Source organism: Syngnathoides biaculeatus, chromosome 22, assembly GCF_019802595.1.
Source record: "Syngnathoides biaculeatus isolate LvHL_M chromosome 22, ASM1980259v1, whole genome shotgun sequence".
Classification (NCBI taxonomy): domain Eukaryota; kingdom Metazoa; phylum Chordata; class Actinopteri; order Syngnathiformes; family Syngnathidae; genus Syngnathoides; species Syngnathoides biaculeatus.
Window position 1 is genome coordinate 15130899 of NC_084661.1, and position 21927 is coordinate 15152825.

Consider the following 21927-nt stretch of genomic DNA (forward strand, 5'->3'; position numbering starts at 1 on the left):
TCCCTTTGCCGCTTTCTCCAACCACACATCTTATCTCCCCCACCGTCCCAGTGGGCCCAGACTACAAGTGCGACGAAACCGAGTTCTCCTGCAAAACAAACTACCGCTGCATTCCTCAGTGGGCCCGATGTGACGGCACAAACGACTGCATCGACAACAGCGACGAGCAAGGCTGCGGTCAGTACTGCAACTCCGGAGTGTGCACAAATGTCCTGATTTTGGTGGTCACTTCCTTTGGTCTAATTCTTTTTTTTTTTTCTTATTGTCTCGCAACAGAGGCAGTGACATGCGACCCCCTGGGCGATTTCCGCTGCGACAACCATCGCTGCGTCCCCATTCGCTGGAAGTGCGACGGCAGCAACGACTGCGGCGACGGTTCGGACGAGAGGAACTGCCGTGCGTGACCTTTTTCAAACTTCCCGCTGCGGTAGAATTTCACCTAAATCACAGCCGCAACCGTGCTGCATGTTCCTTTCAGAGCCAAGGCCGTGCTCGGAGAGCGAGTTCCGCTGCGACAATGCACAGTGCGTCCCCGGGAAGTGGGTGTGTGACCATGACAACGATTGTGGAGACAACTCAGACGAGCGAGACTGCGGTGAGCATCACCTCGTCAAAGCACTCTGTCACGCAGAATTTCCAAAGCGCCGTGACCGTTCAGTTCAGCATTACCCAACGTTTACGACTTCACGTTAGAAAAATAACTTCATCAACCAACAAAAATATCAGAAAAAGTATTTATACCCTTGCTGCCAGGCCGAATCTTTGCATCTCCAAAACTCACTCCGTACATTTCAAGTAGTCAAAAAGTGCCAGCTATCTTGCGTTATCAAGTTCCATTGATCAAATTTGTATTATATATCCATCCATTTTCTTTTGCCACTCATCCTCACAAGGATCGAGGGGAGTGCTGGAGGCTATCTCAGCTGTCAGCGGGCAGGAGGCCGGGTACACCCTGAACTGGTCGCCAGCCAATCGCAGGGCACATCAAGACAAACAGCCGCACTCACAATCTCACCTTGGGGCAGTTTAGAGTGTCCAATTAATGTTGCATGTTTTTGGGATGTGGGAGGAAACCCGCGCAGGGACGGGGAGAACGTACAAAGTCCACACAGGCGGGTCCAGGATCGAACCCGGGTCCTCAGAACTGTGAGGCCAACGCTTTACCAGCTAATCCACGTGTCGTGCCGCCTGTATTATATATTTATATTATTATGTATGATATTTGTATTATACCTGATATTGCGATCGTATCATACGCACCAAAAACGTGAAATTGACGATATTTGGAGATAAAAGGTGTTCAATACAATTCATTCATACATTTATATATGCCGTGGGAAATCTAGGGATGTTGAGTTGAAGACAATTCTTCTTCTTCTATGAATAATCATCGTGCTTCAGTTCACGTGTTGTTGCCTTCTCTTTTCCAGAGCTGCAGACGTGTCGTCCAGGCACATTCCAGTGCGACTCGGGTCACTGCGTCCCCGCTGCGCTGCAATGTGACGGACGCCCCGACTGTCAGGATCTATCGGACGAGACCAGCTGTCGTAAGTAAACATCCGAAAGTCATCTCGTGCATTGTTTTATGCGAGCAAAGCGTATCATAATTTCCCCCATGTCGGCTCATTGCAACGTGTCTAAACAGTTTGAATGATGTCGATCGCTCCCTTAGCCACTCGTTACCCAGGAGGCCGATGGTGCCCTCTGGGCCAATTCGAGTGCGCCAACCATCTGTGTCTGAACATGGCCTGGGTGTGCGACGGCACGGACGACTGCGGGGACCGATCTGATGAACAACTCGCTTTATGCCGTGAGCTTTTCAATAATGTCGCAAACGGAATTACCAGAACAATATGATTTACGCCATGTGAGTCATTTTGAACAGTGAACATCACATGCGAGATGCCGTCTCGGTTCCGCTGTGCCAACGGCTACTGTGTCTACTCCGGCCTGCTGTGCAACAAAAAGGACGACTGCGGAGACGGCAGTGACGAGGAGGAGGAACTTTGTATGACTCAAACACTCACTTGCATGTCTCACCATAACGTGCTTTAGCAATTAACAAGTCAACATTTATCTGTATTTTATCAAACCTGGAAAATTGAATGAGATGTTAGCCACTCGCTTCTTTTTTTGTGTCAGTGAAAAATCCCGTCTGAATAGAAAAGTTGGTCCAAGGAAATATGTTGACTAAGAGAGACAAGCTTTGTATGTAGGGGAGGAGCTAATTTTAGCCTGGGTAGTCGCAGAGATTCTTTGTCACATATAAACACGCACTTAGGGTTCATTTTGTTGAAATCAAACGAGTGTAAAACTGCTTTAGGATTATAGTTTGTGGTATATTTACAGTTTTAAGTATTGATAAAGGTAAATATAAACATTACTCACTGGGTTTATTCAGCTAAATCAATATGAAGAACCTGTCTGACAAAGATGAGACATCCGTCCATCTTCTGAGCCGCTTATCCTCAGAAGGGTCGCGGGCAGTGCTGGAGCCTATCCCAGGAGGCGGGGTACACCCTGAACTGGTCGCCAGCCAATCGCAGGGCACATGGCGACAAACAGCCCCACTCACAATCACACCTCGGGGCAATTTAGAGTGTCCAATTAATGTCGCATGTTTATGGCATGTGGGAGGAAACCCGCGCAGGCACAGGGAGAACATTGAAACTCCACACGGGCAGGTCCGGGATTGAACCCGGGACCTCAGAGCTGTGAGGCCAACGCTTTACCAGCTGACCCAAGACCAAGACGACATGTTGTTTTAATTCATGCATTTCCCTTTAATTAGATTGTGCAGCTTTAATAGAGAGTCTTTATTCGAACCATATTGGGGAAATTCAATTTTTTTTCATTAGTGACTGGGTTGCAGGCCCGCACAATAACAATTTAATAGATTTGGAGGGGAAAAAAAAAAAAAAAAAAGATCTGCAGTGTGTTCGTATTTACAACGCAAGGCAACATGAGTCGGCAGCAGCGAAATAGCAGCTGAACAAGAACATGAAGAGGCTCGAGACGGGTGGATGTACCGTTTTGTTTTGAAAATGTTTTCCCAACCAGATACGCGATGAATTTCAAATTCCTCCCGTGCGTCTATTTGCCAAAGATTATTCCGAACGGCACTAATATGTCCTGACTTTGCCCTCTAAGGCCAGAGGAAGGGCTCAATCACAAAATGACATCAGCGAACATAAAGCCCCCGCCACGTACAAGAGATAAGGAAATTTTATGGAATTGTTGCGCAATCAGCTTAAGCATCAATCATAACAAATTATTTGTGGTCGGGGGCGAGGATTAACTAGCTTGCGGTAGGGGAGTGGATTCTGGATGCTGAGCGAATTACAGTAAGAATTATATGTATTGCCTCTTGGTTTTGTCTGTCCTGAGGCTCAGACACAAACTAGAAGCCTGATTGTTATTAACCATCAAATGTCCTTGCGGATTCATTTTCATAATGCCAAAAGTGACGCAAAAAGACGCTGCGGTCCCTTCTTTACAGGCCGCCCGCCCACGCTGCCACCTTGCACACTCGACCAGTTCAAATGCACCAACGGCCACTGCGTGCCTCTGCCTTACGTCTGCGACCACAACGACAACTGCGGGGACCGCACTGACGAGTTGGGCTGCAGTGAGTAGCGCAAGAATGTTCTGCCCAATCGGGTTGGCCCGGCACGCAGAATCCCGCTGTCGTGACCTTGCGCGAAAATATCTCAAATGCAGATTTTGGCCACGACCGCAACTGCGAGGAGAAGCGGTGCCAGCAGGAGTGCACCAATTTGACCGGCACCGGATTCATCTGCTCCTGCAGGCCCGGGTACACAGTGGACCCGGATAACACCTACACTTGCTTGGGTACACGCAAATCTCACAACTACGCGTATCAAGAGCTCTGGGGTTGCCTTCGCCCCGACAACGTCTCCTTTCCGCCGCAGACGTCGACGAGTGCGAGGTTTTCGGCATCTGCCCTCAACTCTGCAAGAACACCAAGGGCGGCTACGATTGCGAATGCGCTCCCGGTTACCGCAAAGTCGGCAACGGCGACATGTGCGAGGCCGAAGGTGAGATGACTTCCGCGCCGCCGATTCTCGCCCACTGTGAGAAAATGGAAGTTCAATTGTCTTTGTTTGTTCACTAAGGCGCCGCTCCGATGCTGCTCCTACCCGAGAACGTTCGCATCCGGAGGTTCAACCTGCAGACGGAGGGCTACCACGACTTCCTCCAGGAGGCCGAGCGCATCGTGGCGCTGGACTACGACTGGGACCACAACAACACCGGATTCAGTGAGTTAATGAGACCGAATGTGGAGGAAGACATATTGAATATTTTCATGCGTTCCATCAGGTATGGTGTACTTCACTGTGGCCAGCAAGGACTCTGTGCCAGGTGCCATTAAAAGGGCTTATATACCTTCCCTGGATGACGGCAGCAACAACATCGGCACCGCAGTCGACCTCGGTATTAAGTACATCACCAGACCAGATGGCATCGCTGTGGACTGGGTCGGCAGGTGAGGTTTTGGTGGTGAGGTCAGGACATTTAAGACCACATTTGGGGAGACCTTTTGAGGCTTTGTGAGGTGTTTTCTTTGTCCTAGTATCTATGTTTGTACGCACTCTAAACGATCAAAGAAATAACAAATTCACAAAAATACAGGTTGGGTCTTAGTAGCTGAATATATTTAACAAATGTAATTTCTACCCCCGCAGGAACCTTTACTGGGCCGACTCCGGGCTGAAGAGGATAGAGGTGGGCATGTTGGACGGACGCTACAGGAAGCACCTAGTCAAGACCGAAGTGGGCTACCCGTCTGCCATAGCGGTCAACCCACGACTAGGGTACGATCCGAGCTCGGAAAAGTACTTTGTCTGTACTTAAGCATCGATTCCTTTACTGAACTAAAAGTACAAGAGAAATATAGACTTTTAAATGTGCTCGAGTACGAGAGTAAAAAAAAAAAAATAAAAATAACATTATGACTATTAGAAGAGTCTATTAATATGTGAAGTTATGTATCTGCAGGACGTTGTACTGGTCCGACCGTGGGGAAGCAGCCAAGATCGAATGCTCCTGGCTGGACGGTCAAGAGAGGAAAGTCCTCGTGGGGCAAAACATGGGTTGGCCCACCGGCCTGGCCATCGACTTCACCAACAACGACAGAATCTACTGGTCGGATTCCAAAGAGAACCGCATTGAGTCTGTTCTGCCTTCAGGAGAGGACCGCAGAACCGCTGTCTTCATCGGTGAGTAAAGGAAAGAAAAAACACAAAAACAAGATTCCTGATGTTTGCGGTCTAGCCCGCCTCCTAATTTGGATCCACGTCTGCAGACGTGAGAAACCCCTTCGGAGTGAGCGTATTCGAGGACCACGTTTACTGGAACACGGACGTGAAAGGCGAAGTGTTCCGGCAGGACAAGTTTGGCAAGGGGACCAAGACCAAGATACTGACTGCCGGACCCTGGCTGACCCAAGTCTCCGTCTACCAGGAGCAGCGATACAACTCCATTGGCAGTAAGCTACACAGACGCAAACAACCATTTGATGTGCATGATTTTGGTACGACCCACTCACTGCTCTGCTCACTTAATGTGTGTAATAAATGGTTTAATGATGTAAAATTTAAAAAAATGGAAAAAAACACCCTAATAATTCAGAACACTTTGCATGCTTCCACAGTGAAGAATCCATGCAAGGGAACGTGCAGCCACCTGTGTCTACTGCGCCCAGGGGGGTACACGTGCGCCTGCCCCGAGGGCACCGACTTTGTGCCCGGAAGCAACACGCAGTGCGATGCCGGTACGCCATTTTATCCCCCTCAGCGTTTAATGTTCTATTTCATTTGCGTCACCAAAATCCCTTTGCTGATGAGCGAGCGTGACATTTTCGTAGGGTTTGATCCGATACCCACCATGCCGCCGCCGTGCCAGTGTCAGAATGGCGGCACGTGCTACTTCGACGACAACAAGGCTCTCTGCAAGTAAGTGGCACGACGCCGTGATTTGCAACCACATTAGTGTGCAAAGTGTGTGAAATCTTATCCGCTTAAATGGTCCAAAAATGATTTACTGAAAATGGAGCTATATTCGTCTTCCTATCCCAGTACCGTATCGTAACAAGCCGAGCAATTAAATACTCTTCCTTTAGATGGCAGAAAGGACAGTGAAATTGTTACCATACGTCGCAAATCGAACTTCGTTTAATTAAATTTGGAAGTAAATTGCGAGAAAATCAACGTTATAGAGCAAGGGGTGTCATACTCATTTTTGTCGCGGGCCACATTGTAGTTCCCGGTTTCCATCAGAGGGCCGTTACGACTCTGAAACCATAAACATCGTTTATCGCCTCATCATTTTGACACGTGAAATTCATGAATTACTTTTGGAATCAGGAACGAAGGGTAACGGGTTTTTCTACTATTGTTGATGTTTGGTAACGTAAAAACGCTTGCAATACTATCAACGATATGATTTATGGTTGAAAACTTTGAATTTTGGGTCAGATTTGAACAAGAATCACTGAAGTTGACATCCGTGATTCGCCACGGCGGGCCTCATGAATCATGCGGCGGGCCGTATCTGGCCCCCGGGCCTTGAGTTTGACACCTGTGTTATAGAGTCATCATTTGGGAAACTTTGGATCAATATTTTAGCACGTCCCACTGGATGGTGCATTGTCCCACCGTATTTGTCTCGTCTGTTTCAGATGTCCTCCAGAATGGGAGGGTGACTACTGCCAGACGAACATCTACGAAGTGGTGGCTTCATCGAGTACTTTGACGCAAACGCGACACAACACTGGCAAGTAGTTTATTTGGACCCGCCCTCCAACGTGTCGTCTCCCTCGCAGTCGGCATCGCCATCGGAGTGACGATCGTCATCTTGCTGGTGCTGATTGCCCTGGTCTACGTTGGCCAGAAGAAGTCCAACGTCATGCAGAGCCTCCGCGACGGCCTTCCTTCCTTGCCTTCGTTGCCCTCCAAGCCATCCATGCCATCTATGCCTTCAATGCCCAGCTTGTCTTTCTTCAGGTGAGATGACGTGAGACTGGATTTAAAAAAAAAAAAAAAATTGATCAAATTCATCCCGTGAAAAATACCCTCTACTGATCACTCTACGTTTAAAGGTCCACCGTCATGAAACGAATGATTTTTAATGTGTTATTAATGAAAAAAAAAAACAGCAGTCGGTATGGACCCGTCCATTTTTCCACTGCACTGACGCTTTTTGTAACTTCCGCCACGAAAATCCTCTCGAGGGATTTGTTTTGGAGAAGAAGCAGGAAGTGACGTACAGGCCGGTAGCGCACTCAGGCGGGCTCTTATGTTTCGATTAGTTTTCCCTGCCGGAAGGTAGCTCGTTGTTCCTTCGTTGTTAGCGCTGCCTTGGCGTGTTTCTGCCGTGTCTCAGTGATTTTTACCGGTATATATTATTTTTTTAACCGGCCCTGTTAGCACGGCACTAGCGTTAGCATTGCGTTAGCGTTAACGTTAGCACGGCACTAGCATTAAACTCTCTGTACCGTCTTTATTTGTAAATATCTCGTTTCAATGTGGGCCCTTCCGGGTTACGTACAGTATGTACCAAACGTACTGGGTGAGGCTTATAACCAGGTGCACTCTGTAGGCCAGGAATTACGGTATACACGCACTGGTGGAGTATAAATGGGAAAATAACGAGTTGACTATTATTCCTTTTTGAAGGTTAAAATAATAAGTACTTGTTCCTACTTCTTTCGGCGTACGTTAATGGTTGTATTTCATTGAAAGTCTTCACGTTTCCTTGGTAATCTTTTCTCTACTACTATTGTATCCTTATTTAACCCCTTTTTCTTCACTTCACCAAATTGTAAAAAAACTGATAGTAATCATAATAATCCAAACCCTCAGTGTTTTTATTTTGTTTTTGTTTTTTTGTCATTCAGAAAGCGTCCTCCTCCAAATGCTTCTGACTCGGAAGACCCCGAAGGGACGAGGGTGAATTCAGAGCCGGTCAGTGAACTACGCGGGCAATCTTGCTGCAAAATCATTTTTCATTTTTTATTTTCACACCACGGTTCCTCCTTTCAGGTTCCATGTATGTCCATGGTGGAGACAGAGCGGAAGAGCTTTGACAATCCGTCCTACGTGAACGTACCTCAACCCGGCGCTCGGAGCACGCCCACCCCCGCAGCCTCTCCCAGTGGTTCAACCCAGGTAATGCACACATAAATACAATAGATAAATGTAATCATGCCTTGTGTAAACAAATCATGTCATGTGCTCTATAACCTGCACGTTCTTGTTTGCGCCTCTGTGTGCAGCAGAACATCACGAATCCGTTTTACATGGAGGAGGTCAAGGCTGCGGACGAGCCCGCGAGAAAGAGCGCGCCCGCCAAACCTGCGGCTTCCAACAAGGTTCCTCGCTCCGACGTGCATCGCCGGCCTCGCCGTTCCCGCTTTCGGTCCCAGAGCCGTCGCGGTCGTCATTACGATAGCCGTTCGCTTTCGTGGACAGACGATTGGACATAAGTCGGCGTTGTTATGACACCCCGCGTATGACGTTCCTTTCCGGGAAATAGTCTGTATCGGTCTCCCATTTGTTACCCGCGTGAGAATCCGCTGACTCGAACTTTTGCTCCATGCTGATGTTGCAGGAGGCCTTCGAGAACCCAATGTACAGCTCGGAGACCGAAGACCCCGACGTCCCTGCTCCATCCTCTCCTTTGAGGACGCAGGTGACCATAAAAACACTTCAATCCATCAATAGCGGGATTTTTTTTTTTTAAATGTGGAAACTGGCTTCTTTCGAGGGATTGTTTCCGGCTTTTAAATCGATTTTGATTTCTTGACAGAGATTTGGACCCGTCGGCGATGAAGGATTTGTCTCTTTCAAAAACCCAGTGTACACGGTAAGTGTGTATTCATCTTCAAATATGATATTAACTTTTGCAAAGGTCGCGCCAAAGTTTTTGTGGGTTTAGTTGTGAGTGGGGTTATTTAATACTGACGTTCTTTTCATTTGGTAGCTTTAACATGATCTAGATTGCGGTAGATAAGAAGACTTCCTGAAAATAGCAAAACTTGTGAAATGGAAATAAAGTGATCAATTATTAAACCATCGCTAGCTTTTCTCTCGACTCTCTTTGTGAGAGAAGCGCGTTTCCGGCTTGCGGAACATAACGGTCGGTGAAGTCCTGTCGGTGTCGTAGTACAAGGGCATTTTTACGAGTAATGTACAGTGTGGGCAGATTCACCTTGCGCCCCGCGATCGATATACATCAGTACTAATTGTCTTCAATTGCAGGAAAACGGGCATCTGTTAAGTGACGATTCCGAGATCTGACGTGCGAGAGAGGGGGCGACGTCGCCAACATTTCGCAATTGACACTTGAGGATGCTGAGGTTGCAAAGACTACGCAGTACTCTTCTTTTTTTTTTTTTTTTTCGAACTCTGTGTGGATCCGCCTGCATCAGATAAGCAAATTTGTAAAATAAGTCACGTGTTTTTGGTCTGATCCAAGTATGTGTTTTTCTAATGAATTAGTTTATTTTCTAGCCTTTTGTACATTTTGATTCTTACTAATTTCAACCCTTGTAATTGTTCTCTTTTGTTATTAAGATATAAAAGTATGTGGCTGCTTCACTTTCATTCGATTCAACAAGTCGTGCCGTCTGTGCCTCATTTGCGGTCCTCGCTCGAAGCTTTCGTCTCTGTGCGGCGGAGGAGCCGTAATCACCGCGTCCATTATCAGGTCCTTCTGCCACGTTATGCACTTGGACCCATTAAAGACTCTCTGAGGAGAGTCTGAACAGTGATTCTCCGAACTGGCGTCAGAACCCATCAAGGTTTCCTCGTATCCAGCTTGAATAACTGGAATACAGGCAAATAAAAACAGTAGCTGCGGTGTACAAAGATTGAAAAAGCGGCACTGGAATCGTACCGAGAGAATCAACATGAAAAACATAAGCACGCGAACGCCACGCAGGAAGATTTGAACCGCCAACCCCACAAATGTAATGAATCGTGAACTGAATCAATTAGTGTTACTTTGCTGCCATTCATTTTTATTCCATCCATCCGTTTTCTTAGCCGCTTATCCTCAGGGTGGTCACGGGGAGTGCTGGAGCCTATCCCAGGAGGCGGGGTACACCCTGAACTGGTCGCCAGCCAATCGCAGGGCACACAGAGACTGACAACATTCGCACTCACAATCACACCTAGGGGACATTTAGAGTGTCCAATTAATGTTGAATGTTTTTGGGATGTGGGGGGAAACTGGAGTGCCCGGAGAAAACCCACGTAGGCACGGGGAGAACATGCAAACTCCACACAGGCGGGTTCGGGATTGAACCCGGGTCCTCAGAACTGTGAGGCCGACGCTTTACCAGCTGATCTCCACCGTGCCGCCTTCATTTTTTATTATTTAAACAAATAATTGCATGCTTAAAATGGATTTCCCACAGAGGAAGATTCTGATAAGACTAATGATTATAGAATTATAATTCCACAAGTGAATATGATTAAAAAAATAATAATCATGGGACATGGAAGCCCATGTCTGCCAGTACAAAAAACAAACAGGAAACAAGGTGCCAGGAACAATTCGAGTTTTCTGTTTTTTTAAATGAATGTATGTTTTTGTTGGTATAACTGGGCTACCATAAATAATACATGTGATTAATATTATTGGTTCATCTGGACAAAACAAAGTGGGGGGGGGGTGCATTGGATGGATCTGAGACAGTTGCTTGTTGATTGTCCATACTGCCGCCTTCACGTACAACCGAAAATCTGAAAACAAAATTTTCTCCCTCCAGAAATGTGCATTGCTAGATTGAAAACCCGCGATGCATTTTTCGTACTACCGAACAAAGTCATTTTCACCACAGCTTTGGGTAGAACAAAACCAAGTTGAAGTTGGATCTGTCGCGTTCAAAACGTATTGCCACAGCGCGCGCGAAGGCACCGCAGCCGCGGGAATGGCGACTGGCAGGGAACGCTAGAGAAGGGAGAAGGGAGGAGGGAAAATGGGCAGAAATAAAAGCTCGTGTGTCAACGCGGCCGAACGACAGACACCGGAGAGCGACACAAAAGAAGCCAAGAGGAGGAGAGGGAGGAAAAAGGCGAGCTTCGAACCAGGTGAGGACGCTCCTTATTGCGCGTGTTGGTTAGCCTACAATCACAGACACCTGTGCCCCGAGCTCAAATACGGTAACTACTTTATTTTGTCCGTTTCAAACTACATGAATTCAAAGAGCTCTTATCATTCATAAGTGCGTTCATCAACTGTAGGGAGCTTTATAAATACATGTAATAGTGAAAATGTTGTTTTTTTCTGAAATAGAGAAAAGAAAAAAGTGTTGAACCGCAAAATGGGCTTCAGTAACTAGTAACGAAGTATTTTCGACATTGTTTGGTTCGAGTCGTTTTTTTTTTTTTTTTTTTTTTTTTAAATTGCTCCCATAATGGAAGTCAATTTGCTTGCCATAACTCACAGCTCGCGAGGGGAGTTGGACGGTAAGCTTGGCTGTGAAATCCCACCGTGCCTTGGCAAAAAGACCCCCGGCGCACAAGCCGACTTCAATCTCCGTCCCGCTGTGCGGTCCCCAAGGTGTTTTGCAAGTCGTGTTCCTCTCGTAAGCCTCTTAAGAGCCTTCTGGCCTCTCCTGATCTCCTCGGCACTGCATTCTCTCCCCTTTTTTAATTTTAATTTTCAGCTCTTCTCATTGTGCATCAGCCAAAAAAAAAAAAAAAACGCCCCCCCCCCCCCAAGTTGTAGGTGCAAATATCCTTTGTTTGACTGTCAGTCCTTCGGGACTGACATCATCTTTAAATATATCTTGAAAAAAAATCTTCATGAGCACATTAAGCACCGTTTTCAACAGTGTAATTAACCATGCGGAACTTTTCTGTCAGGCAACAGGGCGGTCTCCAAAATCCAGTAAAGACCCTGAAAAGTGAAATCAGATTTGTCACCAAATAAATTGTCCATGTTTGAAGGTAATCGTTGTTTAAAAAAAACTGAGAACTATGTTCTTGTGTCAGTTTGGAGCGTACAGGAAGCGTTTTGTGTTTTCCAGGTTTTAGGCCTTTAAGCCCCCCAATAAACGGAGTCACGTTTTCATGTCAAATGTGTTCCCGTGGCTCAAAGAGTTTTGGTCAACAGAATGAGGTCATACCTGCGATGGGCAGATGGCCCGCGTGTCCCGACGGATGACCTCGTCACCCGTTCCGGCTCTCTCCGGAGACCCGTACGAGGGCGGTACGAGTCCGGCCAACTGTTGGTGTGCACGTTTCACGCAATGACGAAGGGACGCTTGCCCGTCAGTCAGACGGCGTCAAATTAAAACCGAATTACCACTAATACGCCCACTGATGACTTCAAATCGACTTTCTATTGTCTGATGTTTTTATCTTTGTCCCCAAAATGTGCGTCCCGGTCATCTCCCCGCGTAGTCGATGGCCTACGTATGTATTGAGGACCCCACCCCACCCAGTTTCCCTCCGGAGAGTCATTTTATGTGAGTAATGTAAAGCCGGGTGATTGACGGATACCCCCCGCCCCCATTTTTTTTTTTTTTTAAGATCTCATCGTGGCAAAAATTTTTATTTATTTATTTTTTTATAAAGTATATTTTGTGACAAGTTGAAAACGGATGTGGAATTTATGCTCTTAAAATCAAGAACCGCAGAGGTTGTGCGTTATTAAATGCAGCTCGTATACTTTATCTGCCCCAAAATGTGACCCGTTTTTGTAAGGAGTAATTACCGTAGTTTCCGACCTACAAGCCGCGACTTTTTTCCCCACACGCCTTCAACCCTGCGGTTTATGCGTTGATGCGGCTAATTTGTGCATTTATTGTAACGGCCGCAAAGGGGCAGTCAAGCGGAAAAGGTAAGAGTGAGACCGGTGGAATGTATGTGCAGAGGAAGTGAGTTTTACCGGTCCGGCCCTGTTAGCGCTGCGCTAACGTGTTACTGCCATGTCTCAGTGATTTTTACCAGTATGTTTTTTTTCAACCGCCCCTGTTAGTGCGGCGCTAGTGTTAGTTAGCACGGTTGTCGTTAGCGTTAGCAAGGCATCGGTAGAATTAGCGTTAGCACAGCGTCGTTTGCGTTAAACTCTTTTTGTACCGTTTTTCTTTGTAAATATCTCGTGTTTCAAATTAGGCACTGGTGGCTTTTACACGGCTGTATGTAGCAAATGTTATTTCCTTTACAAATGTACTGGCTGAGGCTTTTATGTGCGCTCTGTAGGCCGGGAATTACGGTACTATTTTTCTATACTGAAACAAATTCCCTGTCTCTATACCACGCACGTAAATTTGAGTTTAATTTAGCGCGTCTCTCGTCAGTAAACGCACCCAAAAAAAAAAAAAAAGTCTCATGTATCCTGTGAAAGCAACAGGAAGTTTTTTTTTATTTTGAAGGGATTTTTACAGTAATTTCACACGTCAGTCGGTGTGATCCAAAAGCGGCCGTTCCGAACGGATCCAGCTGCTTGCGTCTTATGTCTAGAATATGAAACTTAAACAGCGGGAATCGCATCCCTGCCAGGTTATTTGTAGTCAAACTTTGACAGGAGAATATTTCACGCGAGTTGCCTCGTGGGTGATCGTCACAGGGATGAGAGGTTCGAATCCAAAATTCGACCCAGAACTGGTCCTAGTTAATGAAATTCAATTTTGGACAAAAAAAATATCGAAATTGCACCAGATGCAGTCAAGGAAACGATTCACACAATCTGCACGATCCGGCTTTTTCTTCGAGTCTACCACTTGCGTCTAAATTCTCCAGCAGCGCCGACGATCCCGTCTTAAACGGAGCGGGGCGAGATAATGCCGCCATATGGCCGCCGCGAGCGGACATCATTGTGGAAAGGAAAAAAAGGGGGGTGGGATTGGGGTGGGGGCTTAGAGAGCGCTTGTAATTAGAGAGAGTACAGCGATGAAGGGGGTGGGGGCTGAAAGACGAGTGCGCAGTGGCGAGCTGTCGCTACAAGGTGGGCCGATCGCTTTTGGACGGATGCATTTGCGCTCACTTGAACGCGACGAGTGGAGGAGCCTTATTAGAATTTCACAGCGTCACGCAAAGCCGTTTTATTTTGTTGGCGAGCAATCAGTGATGCTCACATGACCCCCAACCCCCCACGCCCCCCTCCACGGTCGAGGACGGCGAGGGGACGCCGTGGCCCTTTCATCACCGGGCTGGACCGAGTTCAACCCGCAATCACCCACAGGGGTCCACTTTAGTCACCTTCACATACATACACAAATTGTCTTTTATAATTAAACAAGTTTTATTTTCCTGGCTTGCGTCCGTCATGGGCAATCCGCAGCATCCACTGCGCAACCGCCGGAACCACCCGACCCAAAACCTACTACAATTTTATTTATACATTTATTAATTTGTATCCTCACCAGTTGTGTATGCCACTTTTCACCTCGACCGACCTTGAGGAGCAGCGGGCGCCGACGGAGCGACCCCGCCGCCGCGGTCCAGCCTCTTTTTCCGGCCCCCCTCGGAGGACTCGGATCGGCCGAACATGCCTGTGGCGTCCGCAAACATGGGTACGGCGCAAAACATTTCATGCACCCTGTTTTAAAAAAAAAAAAAAATCCATAACGGTGCGGCATCTACACCACTTTTTGTTTTTGACAAACAGATTTGCATGAGACCCTGGCCCTGCTGACCTCGCAGCTCCGCCCCGGTGCAAACCACAAGGAGGACCTGGTCTTCCTCAAAGACGTCTTCAGCGAGAAGAGCCTCGGCTACCTCATGAAGGTACGCCGTCCGGTTTGCGCCGGGCGTGAACGTATTTTGTCGGCTTAACGGTGTGATTGAGTCATCCTTGAATGTTTCTGCATGACAAAGTCGAGAAACAAGAAAGGTCTTACAGGTACTTAGTTCCACGGTTTCTTAAATTATTTTATTATATAAAGTATTTAAACTATACATGTATTTCTACAATGCAGTTTATGATTAGGAAAAACTAAAAAAAAAAATGCTTTAAAAGCCAATTTTTTTTGGGGCATGGAACGCATCATTTCTTTTTCCATTCATTGTAATGGGAAATATTGATTTGGTTTTTGAACAAATCACTTGATTGTGGTCGAGAACCGAGGTTGTACTGTAAATCAATCTGTACCATTTAAAGAAAAGAAAAAAATGCAGCAAACCTTTTACATATTCAGTTTGGCATTTTTCTGTGTTTTGGTATCCTCTATGATTCATTGAAACTCACCTATTCGCTGTGTCGAAAGTCGGGCCGACGGCAAACAGTTGAATATTAATTTGGTGGGATCACGATTACAAACAACTATGTTGAAATGAGGGGAGGCGGTCATTTTCCAATGGCCGTAGCCTCACCTTATAGACCAAAGCGCTTTGCCGCCATTTTCTGACATCTGCGTGCAATTTTTAGCCCTCGGTCTCAGTCTCTGCCCACCCCTGCAAACCGCACGTTCCTCAGCTCGACAAATGTCGGCCGACGCCACTAACCGATTTGAAAATCCCATCAGATCCACGAGAAACTGAAGCAGTACGAGAAGCAGAGCCCGTCCCCGGTCCTGCACAGCGCCTCCTGTCTGGCGGAGGACGTAAGTGCCGACCGCTGGCTGTCTTCTTTTTTTTCTGGACTCGAGACGAGAGCGTTTCCTCCCCAGCTGACGGAGGAGCTCCAGGACGGGCCGCTGGAGGAGGACGGCAAAGAGCTGCTGGTTCTGCTCAACACTCCTCACTTCAAGGTGCGCACGCCTACAAAGCGTGACCTTAGCGTTACTAGTCTTACTTTCCGGACCCCCAACCAGGCTGTGCTGTCTGCCCACGACACGGTGGCCCAGAAGAACTTTGACCCGGTGCTGCCGCCCCTGCCGGAGGACGCGGAAGACGAGCTGGAGGAGGAGTCGGTGAAGATCGTCCGCTTGGTGAAGAATAAAGAACCCCTGGTGAGACTCCGGCTCGGGTAAAAAAAGTGAATCGACGCCAGAGTATTGAAGTAGCCAAGATGATTGCTCGTCAGTCTGATTGATGTTTATTTAGCTTTTGGGTCCCCCGCATCCAGGGAGCGACCATCCGGCGAGACGAGGCCACCGGCGCCGTCGTCGTGGCGCGGATCATGAGGGGGGGCGCGGCCGACCGCAGCGGTGAGCTTTGCCCCTTTTGTTGGGGGGGGCGGTCGAACCAGAACTTTCTATCAACGGGGACCCACTTCCTTGTCGTCTCCGCCTGCCGAACAAGTGAGGAGATTACGTTGTGTAATGCTTCGCAAACTGTCAACAAGAGATTAAATCCCCCAGATTAGCGCGGCGAGATTGCATATTTTGAGATTCCCCCAACAGGGCCGGTTTCCATGGCGATGTTATTAACTCCGCGCCGCCTCGGGGGTCCTTTCGGCTTTCGGGTCTTTGCGACATCGCGCTTTGCGTCCCCAGGTCTGGTGCACGTGGGGGACGAGCTGCGCGAGGTCAACGGCAAATTGATATCCCGCAAAAGGCCGGACGAGATAAGTCAGATTTTGGTAAGCGTCGCTCCGGATTCGGGGAGACGGACGGCTGTGCCGCTTTTTTTTTTTTTTTTTCACGCCGTGACCTTTTCCCGGCAGTCCCAGTCGCAGGGCTCCATTACGTTGAAAATCATCCCGGCCGTGGCGGAAGAAGACAAGATGAAGGAAAGCAGGGTGAAGCCTTTCTCGGATCGACGCGGAACCGGCGGAGGTTGTCTGCCCGTTGTGAACTTGCGGCCGTCGCGCAGGTCTACCTGCGGGCTCTGTTCGACTACGCGCCCTCCGAGGACCGAGCCGCGCCCTGTCAGGAGGCGGGGCTTCCGTTTAAGAGGGGCGACATCCTTCAGGTGGTGAGCCGGGAGGACTCCACGTGGTGGCAGGCCAAGAAAGTGGGCGACTGCAACCTGCGGGCCGCCCTCATCCCCTCCGCGCACTTCCAGGAGAGGTAACGCTCCACCCGTCTTTTAAATCTTGTAGTCGTATGTATAAAACCATTTTTTTTTTTTTTTCATTTTTTTTAATTAAAGATACGCATGCAATTTGTTCCCCGACAGGCGCCTGAGGTACCGGCAGAAGACTGGTTCCTTCCCGGCCTCCGCGTCCCCCCACGTGACCGCACGTAAGCCGTAACCGCCGCCGCCGCCTGCATCAACCCGAACGCGGCGAGCCAGTTCGGATCGGTTCGCTTGCTCGTGGCGCCGGTCAAATGTAATCTAGCCGACAAAAATTTGGATTATGGAAACAGAACGGCGGCGCCCGGTCTAATCGCGCGTCGTTGTTTAATTCAGTTTCAGGGCGACAGTTTTTGGACATTCGGCATCAAGTTCATTTTATTTTTTTCAACGTGAGGATAAGCGTTTTCGACGACCGCCTCTAAAATTTGCCTTGAAAATAAAAAGTACCGTAATTTCCATCCTATAAACCCCGATTTCCCCCCCCCCCCTTTTAACCCTGCGATTTATGTGGTGATGCGGCTTATTTGTGCGTATTTTTTTTCTAACGGCCGCAAGGGGACGCTCGGTGGAATACATGTGCCGAGGAAGTGACTTTTACCAGTCCGGCCCTATTAGCGCTGCGCTAGCGTGTTACTGCCGTGTCTCAGTGATTTTTATCATTAAACCAGCCCCGTTAGCGCGTCGCTAGCGTTAGCGCGGCGGTGCTAGCGTTAGCAGTCAAAATACATTGATTGCGGTGATGCGCCTTGTTTGAGCATTTTTTCTAATGGGCGCAAGGGGGCACAAGAGCGGAAAAGGTAAGCGGGAGACCGGTGGACATATATGTGCCGAGGAAATGACTTTTACCGGAATTTTTTTTTTTAAACTGGCCCCGTTAGCGGTGTGCTAGCGTGTTGCTACTGTGTAGGTTCCGTGGCTGTGCTGTTTTTTTTTTGTTTTTTGTTTTGTTTGTTTTTTTTTTACCAGCCCTGTCCGTGCCAGCCATGTTGTTGCTATGTTAAGCTAAGGTCTTAAAACTTGAAAAAACTTTGTGCCGTCTTTCTTGTGGGCACTTGCGGCTTTTACACAGGTGCGGCTTATGTATGTTGCAAACGGTATTTCCTTTACAAATGTACTGGGCGATGCTTCTAATCCGGTCCGCTCTGTAGGCCGGAAATCACGGTAGTAGTTGTAAATGTAAGAACGTCAAAATCTGATGCGAAATGATTTGAAACGAGGACAGCGGTTGTCACGCTGCGTTGCTCTCCGCAGTGACTTGTGTGTGTCCTCCCTTGCGTTGCGGCCACCAGACGAGCAGGCCGACCGAGGTATGAAAAACGCACGCGACTGCCGGTCCGCTCGCCCGACATCATTTCACGCATGCTCTTCGCCGTTTAACCGGCTGTGTTGTGGCTTCACCCCACCTTCCTCTCGCCCCGTCTCCTCCTCGCGCTCCCCCCGCCACGCAGACGACGTCGAGGCGAAAGACGCAGGTGAGGATTAATCACGGAACGAGCCGTGCCGCAATACGCTAAGTCTGTGCGCCGATCGCTGGCAGAATCTGTCGTCGTTGGTGCTGCCATCCAAGCAGCTCGTGTTCTTAAATGACGGTAATGTTTTGCACGGATCTGGTCCAGCTTCAGAATTGAGTTAGCCTTACTTTCTTTTAATAATGTCAAAAATAAATACGATATAGAAATAACTGGAAACACACACAAACACATCAAATGACAGCTCGTAACTTTTAAAATGTAAGTCAAGGTACCGGTGACCGTTTTCACAGAATTGTGAAACAACTACCGTAATTCCCGGCCTACGGAGCGCACCTGGTTATGAGCCTCGGTACACATAAAGAGTTTAACGCTAGCGCCCTGCTCGCGTTAAACTCTTTCTGTGTACCTAGGCTCATAACCAGGTGGGCTAACGCTAGCGCCGCACTAACACTATGGCTGCGCTAACGCTCGTGCCATGCTAATGCTAGGGCCGCGCTAACGCTAGCGCCACATCGCTGCATAAACCACAGGGTTGAAAGCGTGGGGGGGGTCACGGCTTGTAGGCCGGAAATTCCGGTAGTTTGTTTGTGGATTTGTTGTGAGTCCGGCAGGCTTTTGTGCACGCTGTGGCTGTTTTTGTGGCGTGTGCTCGTGTTTTGGCGTAGTCGGCGCATCGACGAAAATCGCTCTCGTTTTGGATTGTAGTTTCTCCCGCATGGGGGGCAGCAGCTGCCTTCTGTGGCCGTGTTTTCTGGTGGGATTTTAACTCAGGTACTCTTTCCTTCCTCCTTGGCTCCTCTTGTGTGTCCACGTTATTGTATGATGATTTTTCAAGTCGAAAACTCGCTTTGTAAACGCCGAGTCGAGTCCAGTAAGCGTCGTTTGACCGCAGCCGGCCCGCGTCGGAGTTTCCGTCCGAAGAGGGAACGGCGGGGATGGCCGGCGGAGCCCCGCGCCCCGGACGCCGATGGCGGCGAGTTCCCGACCTACGAAGAAGTCGCGCTTTACCTTCCTCGGCCCGGCGAGAGGCCGCGGCTCATCGTCCTGCTCGGTGGGTGGCGCCTCATCCTCATATTGTCGTCCTCGTAAACGAGACGCTAACAGCGTCGCGTTCAGGATCCCTGGGAAGTGGCGTCGCCGAGCTCAAGCAGAAGGTGATCGCGGGCGACCCCGGACTTTACGGCTTGGCCGTTCCTCGTGAGTGGACTCCGGCGACGCGCGCCTAGCTAGCCTACGTCCGCCGTTGACCCGCCCGTCTTTGCGTGCCCGCGACGTAAGATACCACCCGGCCCCGGAGGACTCTCGAACGAGAGGGGGTGGAGTACCACTTCGTCACCAAAGCTGCTTTTGAGGCCGACATCCACAACGGCAAGTGAGTCAACGACGCGGTACCGGCCGGCGTTCTCCCGTCACTCCCGTTACTGGAACGTTCCGGCTGTCGTGTCTTCAGGTTTATCGAATACGGCGAGTACAAGGATAATTTGTACGGCACCAGTTTGGAGTCCATTCACAGAGTTCTGCTTCAGGACAAAACCTGCCTCGTGGACGTACAGCCGGAGGTCGGCGGCGCCGTTCCCGACGTGTACTTTTTGTGCCGAATATCGACACGTCTTTTGTATCATATTTTGAAAATGTGCTCACGCAGGCACTGAAAGTTCTCCGCACGGCGGCCTTCAAGCCCTTCGTGGTCTTCGTGAGACCTTCCGTCCTCGACGGCGAGAGGAAGTCCCCGAGCTCGTCTTCCTCGCTCGTCAGCGTTGCCCTCACGGTGAGTGGGGGCGGGGGGGGGGGTGCGAGTATGTTCCCATAGCAACCGGGCATATGAAAAGAGGCCGTCGTGGAAATGCGCACTTCGCTACTCCTACACACTTGAAATGGGATTGAGTACTTGTAAGCCCGCAACTGTATTGAAATGTACAGTGAGGCCTCAGTTCTCGACCAGGAAACGGTTCGAGAAGTGATTTGTTCGTAAACCGAATCGATGTTTCCCATTACAATGAATGGAGAAAGGAATAATGCGTTCCAAGCCTAAAAAAATTTTGCTTTTTAAAGCATTTATTTTTTTTTTTTTTTACTTTTCCTGATCATAAACTGCGTAGTAGAAATACATGTATAGTTTAAATACTTTATATAATAATTTAAGAATTAATTTTTTTGTCATTGCTTAAAATATATGCTTAGGTAAAGTACGCTCGGCTGGCAGTGCATTGCCTTACCTGTAGCGACTCGGCCCCCAGCCTTTATTACGTACCTCACCGGTACGTCATTTTTTTTGGGGTTTTTTTTTTTTGGGGGGGTGTTTGAATTGACAATAAAGCGCATTTTACTGGGTGGGTGAAGTGCTTGCACCGCGTGCGTTGTTACTTCCGGGTTTTGTTGGGGTACCAGTTTTCGTTTGAAAACGGCAACGTTCGAGAACCGAGGCTTTACTGTACTTGTTTGGCGACATCAGAGCAGGTCTCAAATCATTTTGGGTCGCACAACCCTCACCCTAACTTTCAAACCATGAATCTTTTTCAAAACCTCGTAGAACTGTTGAGGCTTAACAATCCTGCAACCATGGTCGCAAATCACAATTTAAAAAAATATATATATATTATTTTTTATTATTTATTTTAATGAGCAGGAGCACGACATCCAAGACATGAGGCAGTCGGCAGAGCGGCTGGAGCAGAACTACGGCCACTGGCTGGATTACGTGCTGGTGAAGGAGGAGCCGCCGGGCGCCGTCGCGGAGCTGCAGGCCGTGCTGGAGCGGCTGCGGCGGGAGCCCCAGTGGGTGCCCGCGTCCTGGGTGAGGACCTAGATCCGCTCAAGGACCCGCGCCGGCCTCGTGTTCCTTTGCCAAACCGTTGGCCGTGCGTTAACTGAGGTTGTGGTGCAGATGCAAACGACGACACGAGCTCACTACAACGCAGTCAAGGTAGGCCATTTTGGAACTTGTCCCGTTGTTTGAAAACTCTAAATTGGGATTAAGTGGGGAATTCAGCGCAAATAGAAAACAGCCAACACGTCATCGTTGACTTCAGCAGTGTCATATCTAAAGCTCACTTGGTAGCTCAAGTCCGTTTTTAGTTTTCAAATCACAAAGATTTCCACCTTTGTTTTCCTATTGTGAGCCAATTATGAATTCCTGGTTTGTTCCCATTACTTTTGGAATTTCAAGACTTTCGCAAACCTCAGCGATTTCGTCACGGTGCCAAATTCCGGGAGTTTGGATGAACAATGTATCCAAATAATTTTGACAACCTCTCTCGTTTAATAGCGACAATTTATCAATTTTCAGGGGCGCGGCCATTTTCGCGAGTCACGTGACCTACGTGCGCAGATGTGACGCGTCCTGCCGTGGGAGACCGTTTCTGCCCGGCGGTATCGGTTGGTCGGAGGAATACTTCCGTACACAGCCGAACAACCGGTGTCCCACGGCAGTACGCGTGACCCGCGAAAATGGCGGCGCCCCTGAAAATTTGTAATTGTTGATAAAAATCGTTTGAAAACACTCTGAAATGAGAGAGGAG

The 21927-nt window shown here is 48.5% G+C and overlaps 2 protein-coding genes across 14 annotated transcripts in view; both read left to right on the forward strand.

Moving 5' to 3' along the window:
* lrp2b (low density lipoprotein receptor-related protein 2b) overlaps positions 1 to 9626 on the forward strand; it is a 40957-nt gene extending 31331 nt beyond the window's left edge. For 3 of the 4 annotated variants that reach the window (XM_061809424.1, XM_061809427.1, XM_061809425.1), the window contains 24 exons: positions 52 to 177; positions 277 to 396; positions 479 to 595; positions 1431 to 1547; positions 1673 to 1810; positions 1886 to 2008; positions 3500 to 3628; positions 3721 to 3852; positions 3933 to 4058; positions 4137 to 4280; positions 4342 to 4507; positions 4707 to 4835; positions 5020 to 5240; positions 5327 to 5509; positions 5675 to 5794; positions 5888 to 5975; positions 6701 to 6765; positions 6845 to 7025; positions 7919 to 7985; positions 8064 to 8189; positions 8297 to 8392; positions 8632 to 8712; positions 8830 to 8886; positions 9282 to 9626. In XM_061809424.1, coding sequence (XP_061665408.1) covers positions 52 to 177; positions 277 to 396; positions 479 to 595; positions 1431 to 1547; positions 1673 to 1810; positions 1886 to 2008; positions 3500 to 3628; positions 3721 to 3852; positions 3933 to 4058; positions 4137 to 4280; positions 4342 to 4507; positions 4707 to 4835; positions 5020 to 5240; positions 5327 to 5509; positions 5675 to 5794; positions 5888 to 5975; positions 6701 to 6765; positions 6845 to 7025; positions 7919 to 7985; positions 8064 to 8189; positions 8297 to 8392; positions 8632 to 8712; positions 8830 to 8886; positions 9282 to 9320 — 2891 coding nt within the window. In that variant the 3' untranslated portion in view covers positions 9321 to 9626. The remainder of the gene's footprint in view (positions 1 to 51; positions 178 to 276; positions 397 to 478; positions 596 to 1430; positions 1548 to 1672; positions 1811 to 1885; positions 2009 to 3499; positions 3629 to 3720; positions 3853 to 3932; positions 4059 to 4136; positions 4281 to 4341; positions 4508 to 4706; positions 4836 to 5019; positions 5241 to 5326; positions 5510 to 5674; positions 5795 to 5887; positions 5976 to 6700; positions 6766 to 6844; positions 7026 to 7918; positions 7986 to 8063; positions 8190 to 8296; positions 8393 to 8631; positions 8713 to 8829; positions 8887 to 9281) is intronic. The other variant, XM_061809426.1, reaches the window with a different exon arrangement.
* A 1073-nt stretch (positions 9627 to 10699) lies between these two features.
* LOC133495154 (MAGUK p55 subfamily member 3-like) lies at positions 10700 to 21920 on the forward strand. 10 transcript variants are annotated; one of them, XM_061809431.1, is made up of 22 exons: positions 10700 to 11117; positions 14402 to 14548; positions 14644 to 14762; positions 15500 to 15577; positions 15644 to 15724; positions 15788 to 15925; positions 16042 to 16216; positions 16412 to 16497; positions 16582 to 16656; positions 16731 to 16927; positions 17037 to 17101; positions 18189 to 18244; positions 18386 to 18409; positions 18475 to 18526; positions 19115 to 19180; positions 19302 to 19460; positions 19526 to 19606; positions 19688 to 19781; positions 19860 to 19968; positions 20055 to 20177; positions 21036 to 21203; positions 21294 to 21920. In XM_061809431.1, the coding sequence occupies exons 2-22, from the start codon at positions 14524 to 14526 to the stop codon at positions 21363 to 21365; spliced, it is 2043 nt and encodes a 680-aa protein (XP_061665415.1). In that variant the 5' UTR covers positions 10700 to 11117; positions 14402 to 14523; the 3' UTR covers positions 21366 to 21920. The 10 variants fall into 10 exon arrangements, with proteins under 10 accessions (XP_061665415.1, XP_061665413.1, XP_061665414.1 ...); XM_061809434.1 differs by lacking the exon at positions 19115 to 19180 and having other exon boundaries at positions 10701 to 11117; XM_061809429.1 differs by lacking the exon at positions 18475 to 18526 and having other exon boundaries at positions 19115 to 19460.
* Positions 21921 to 21927: the final 7 nt, after the last annotated feature.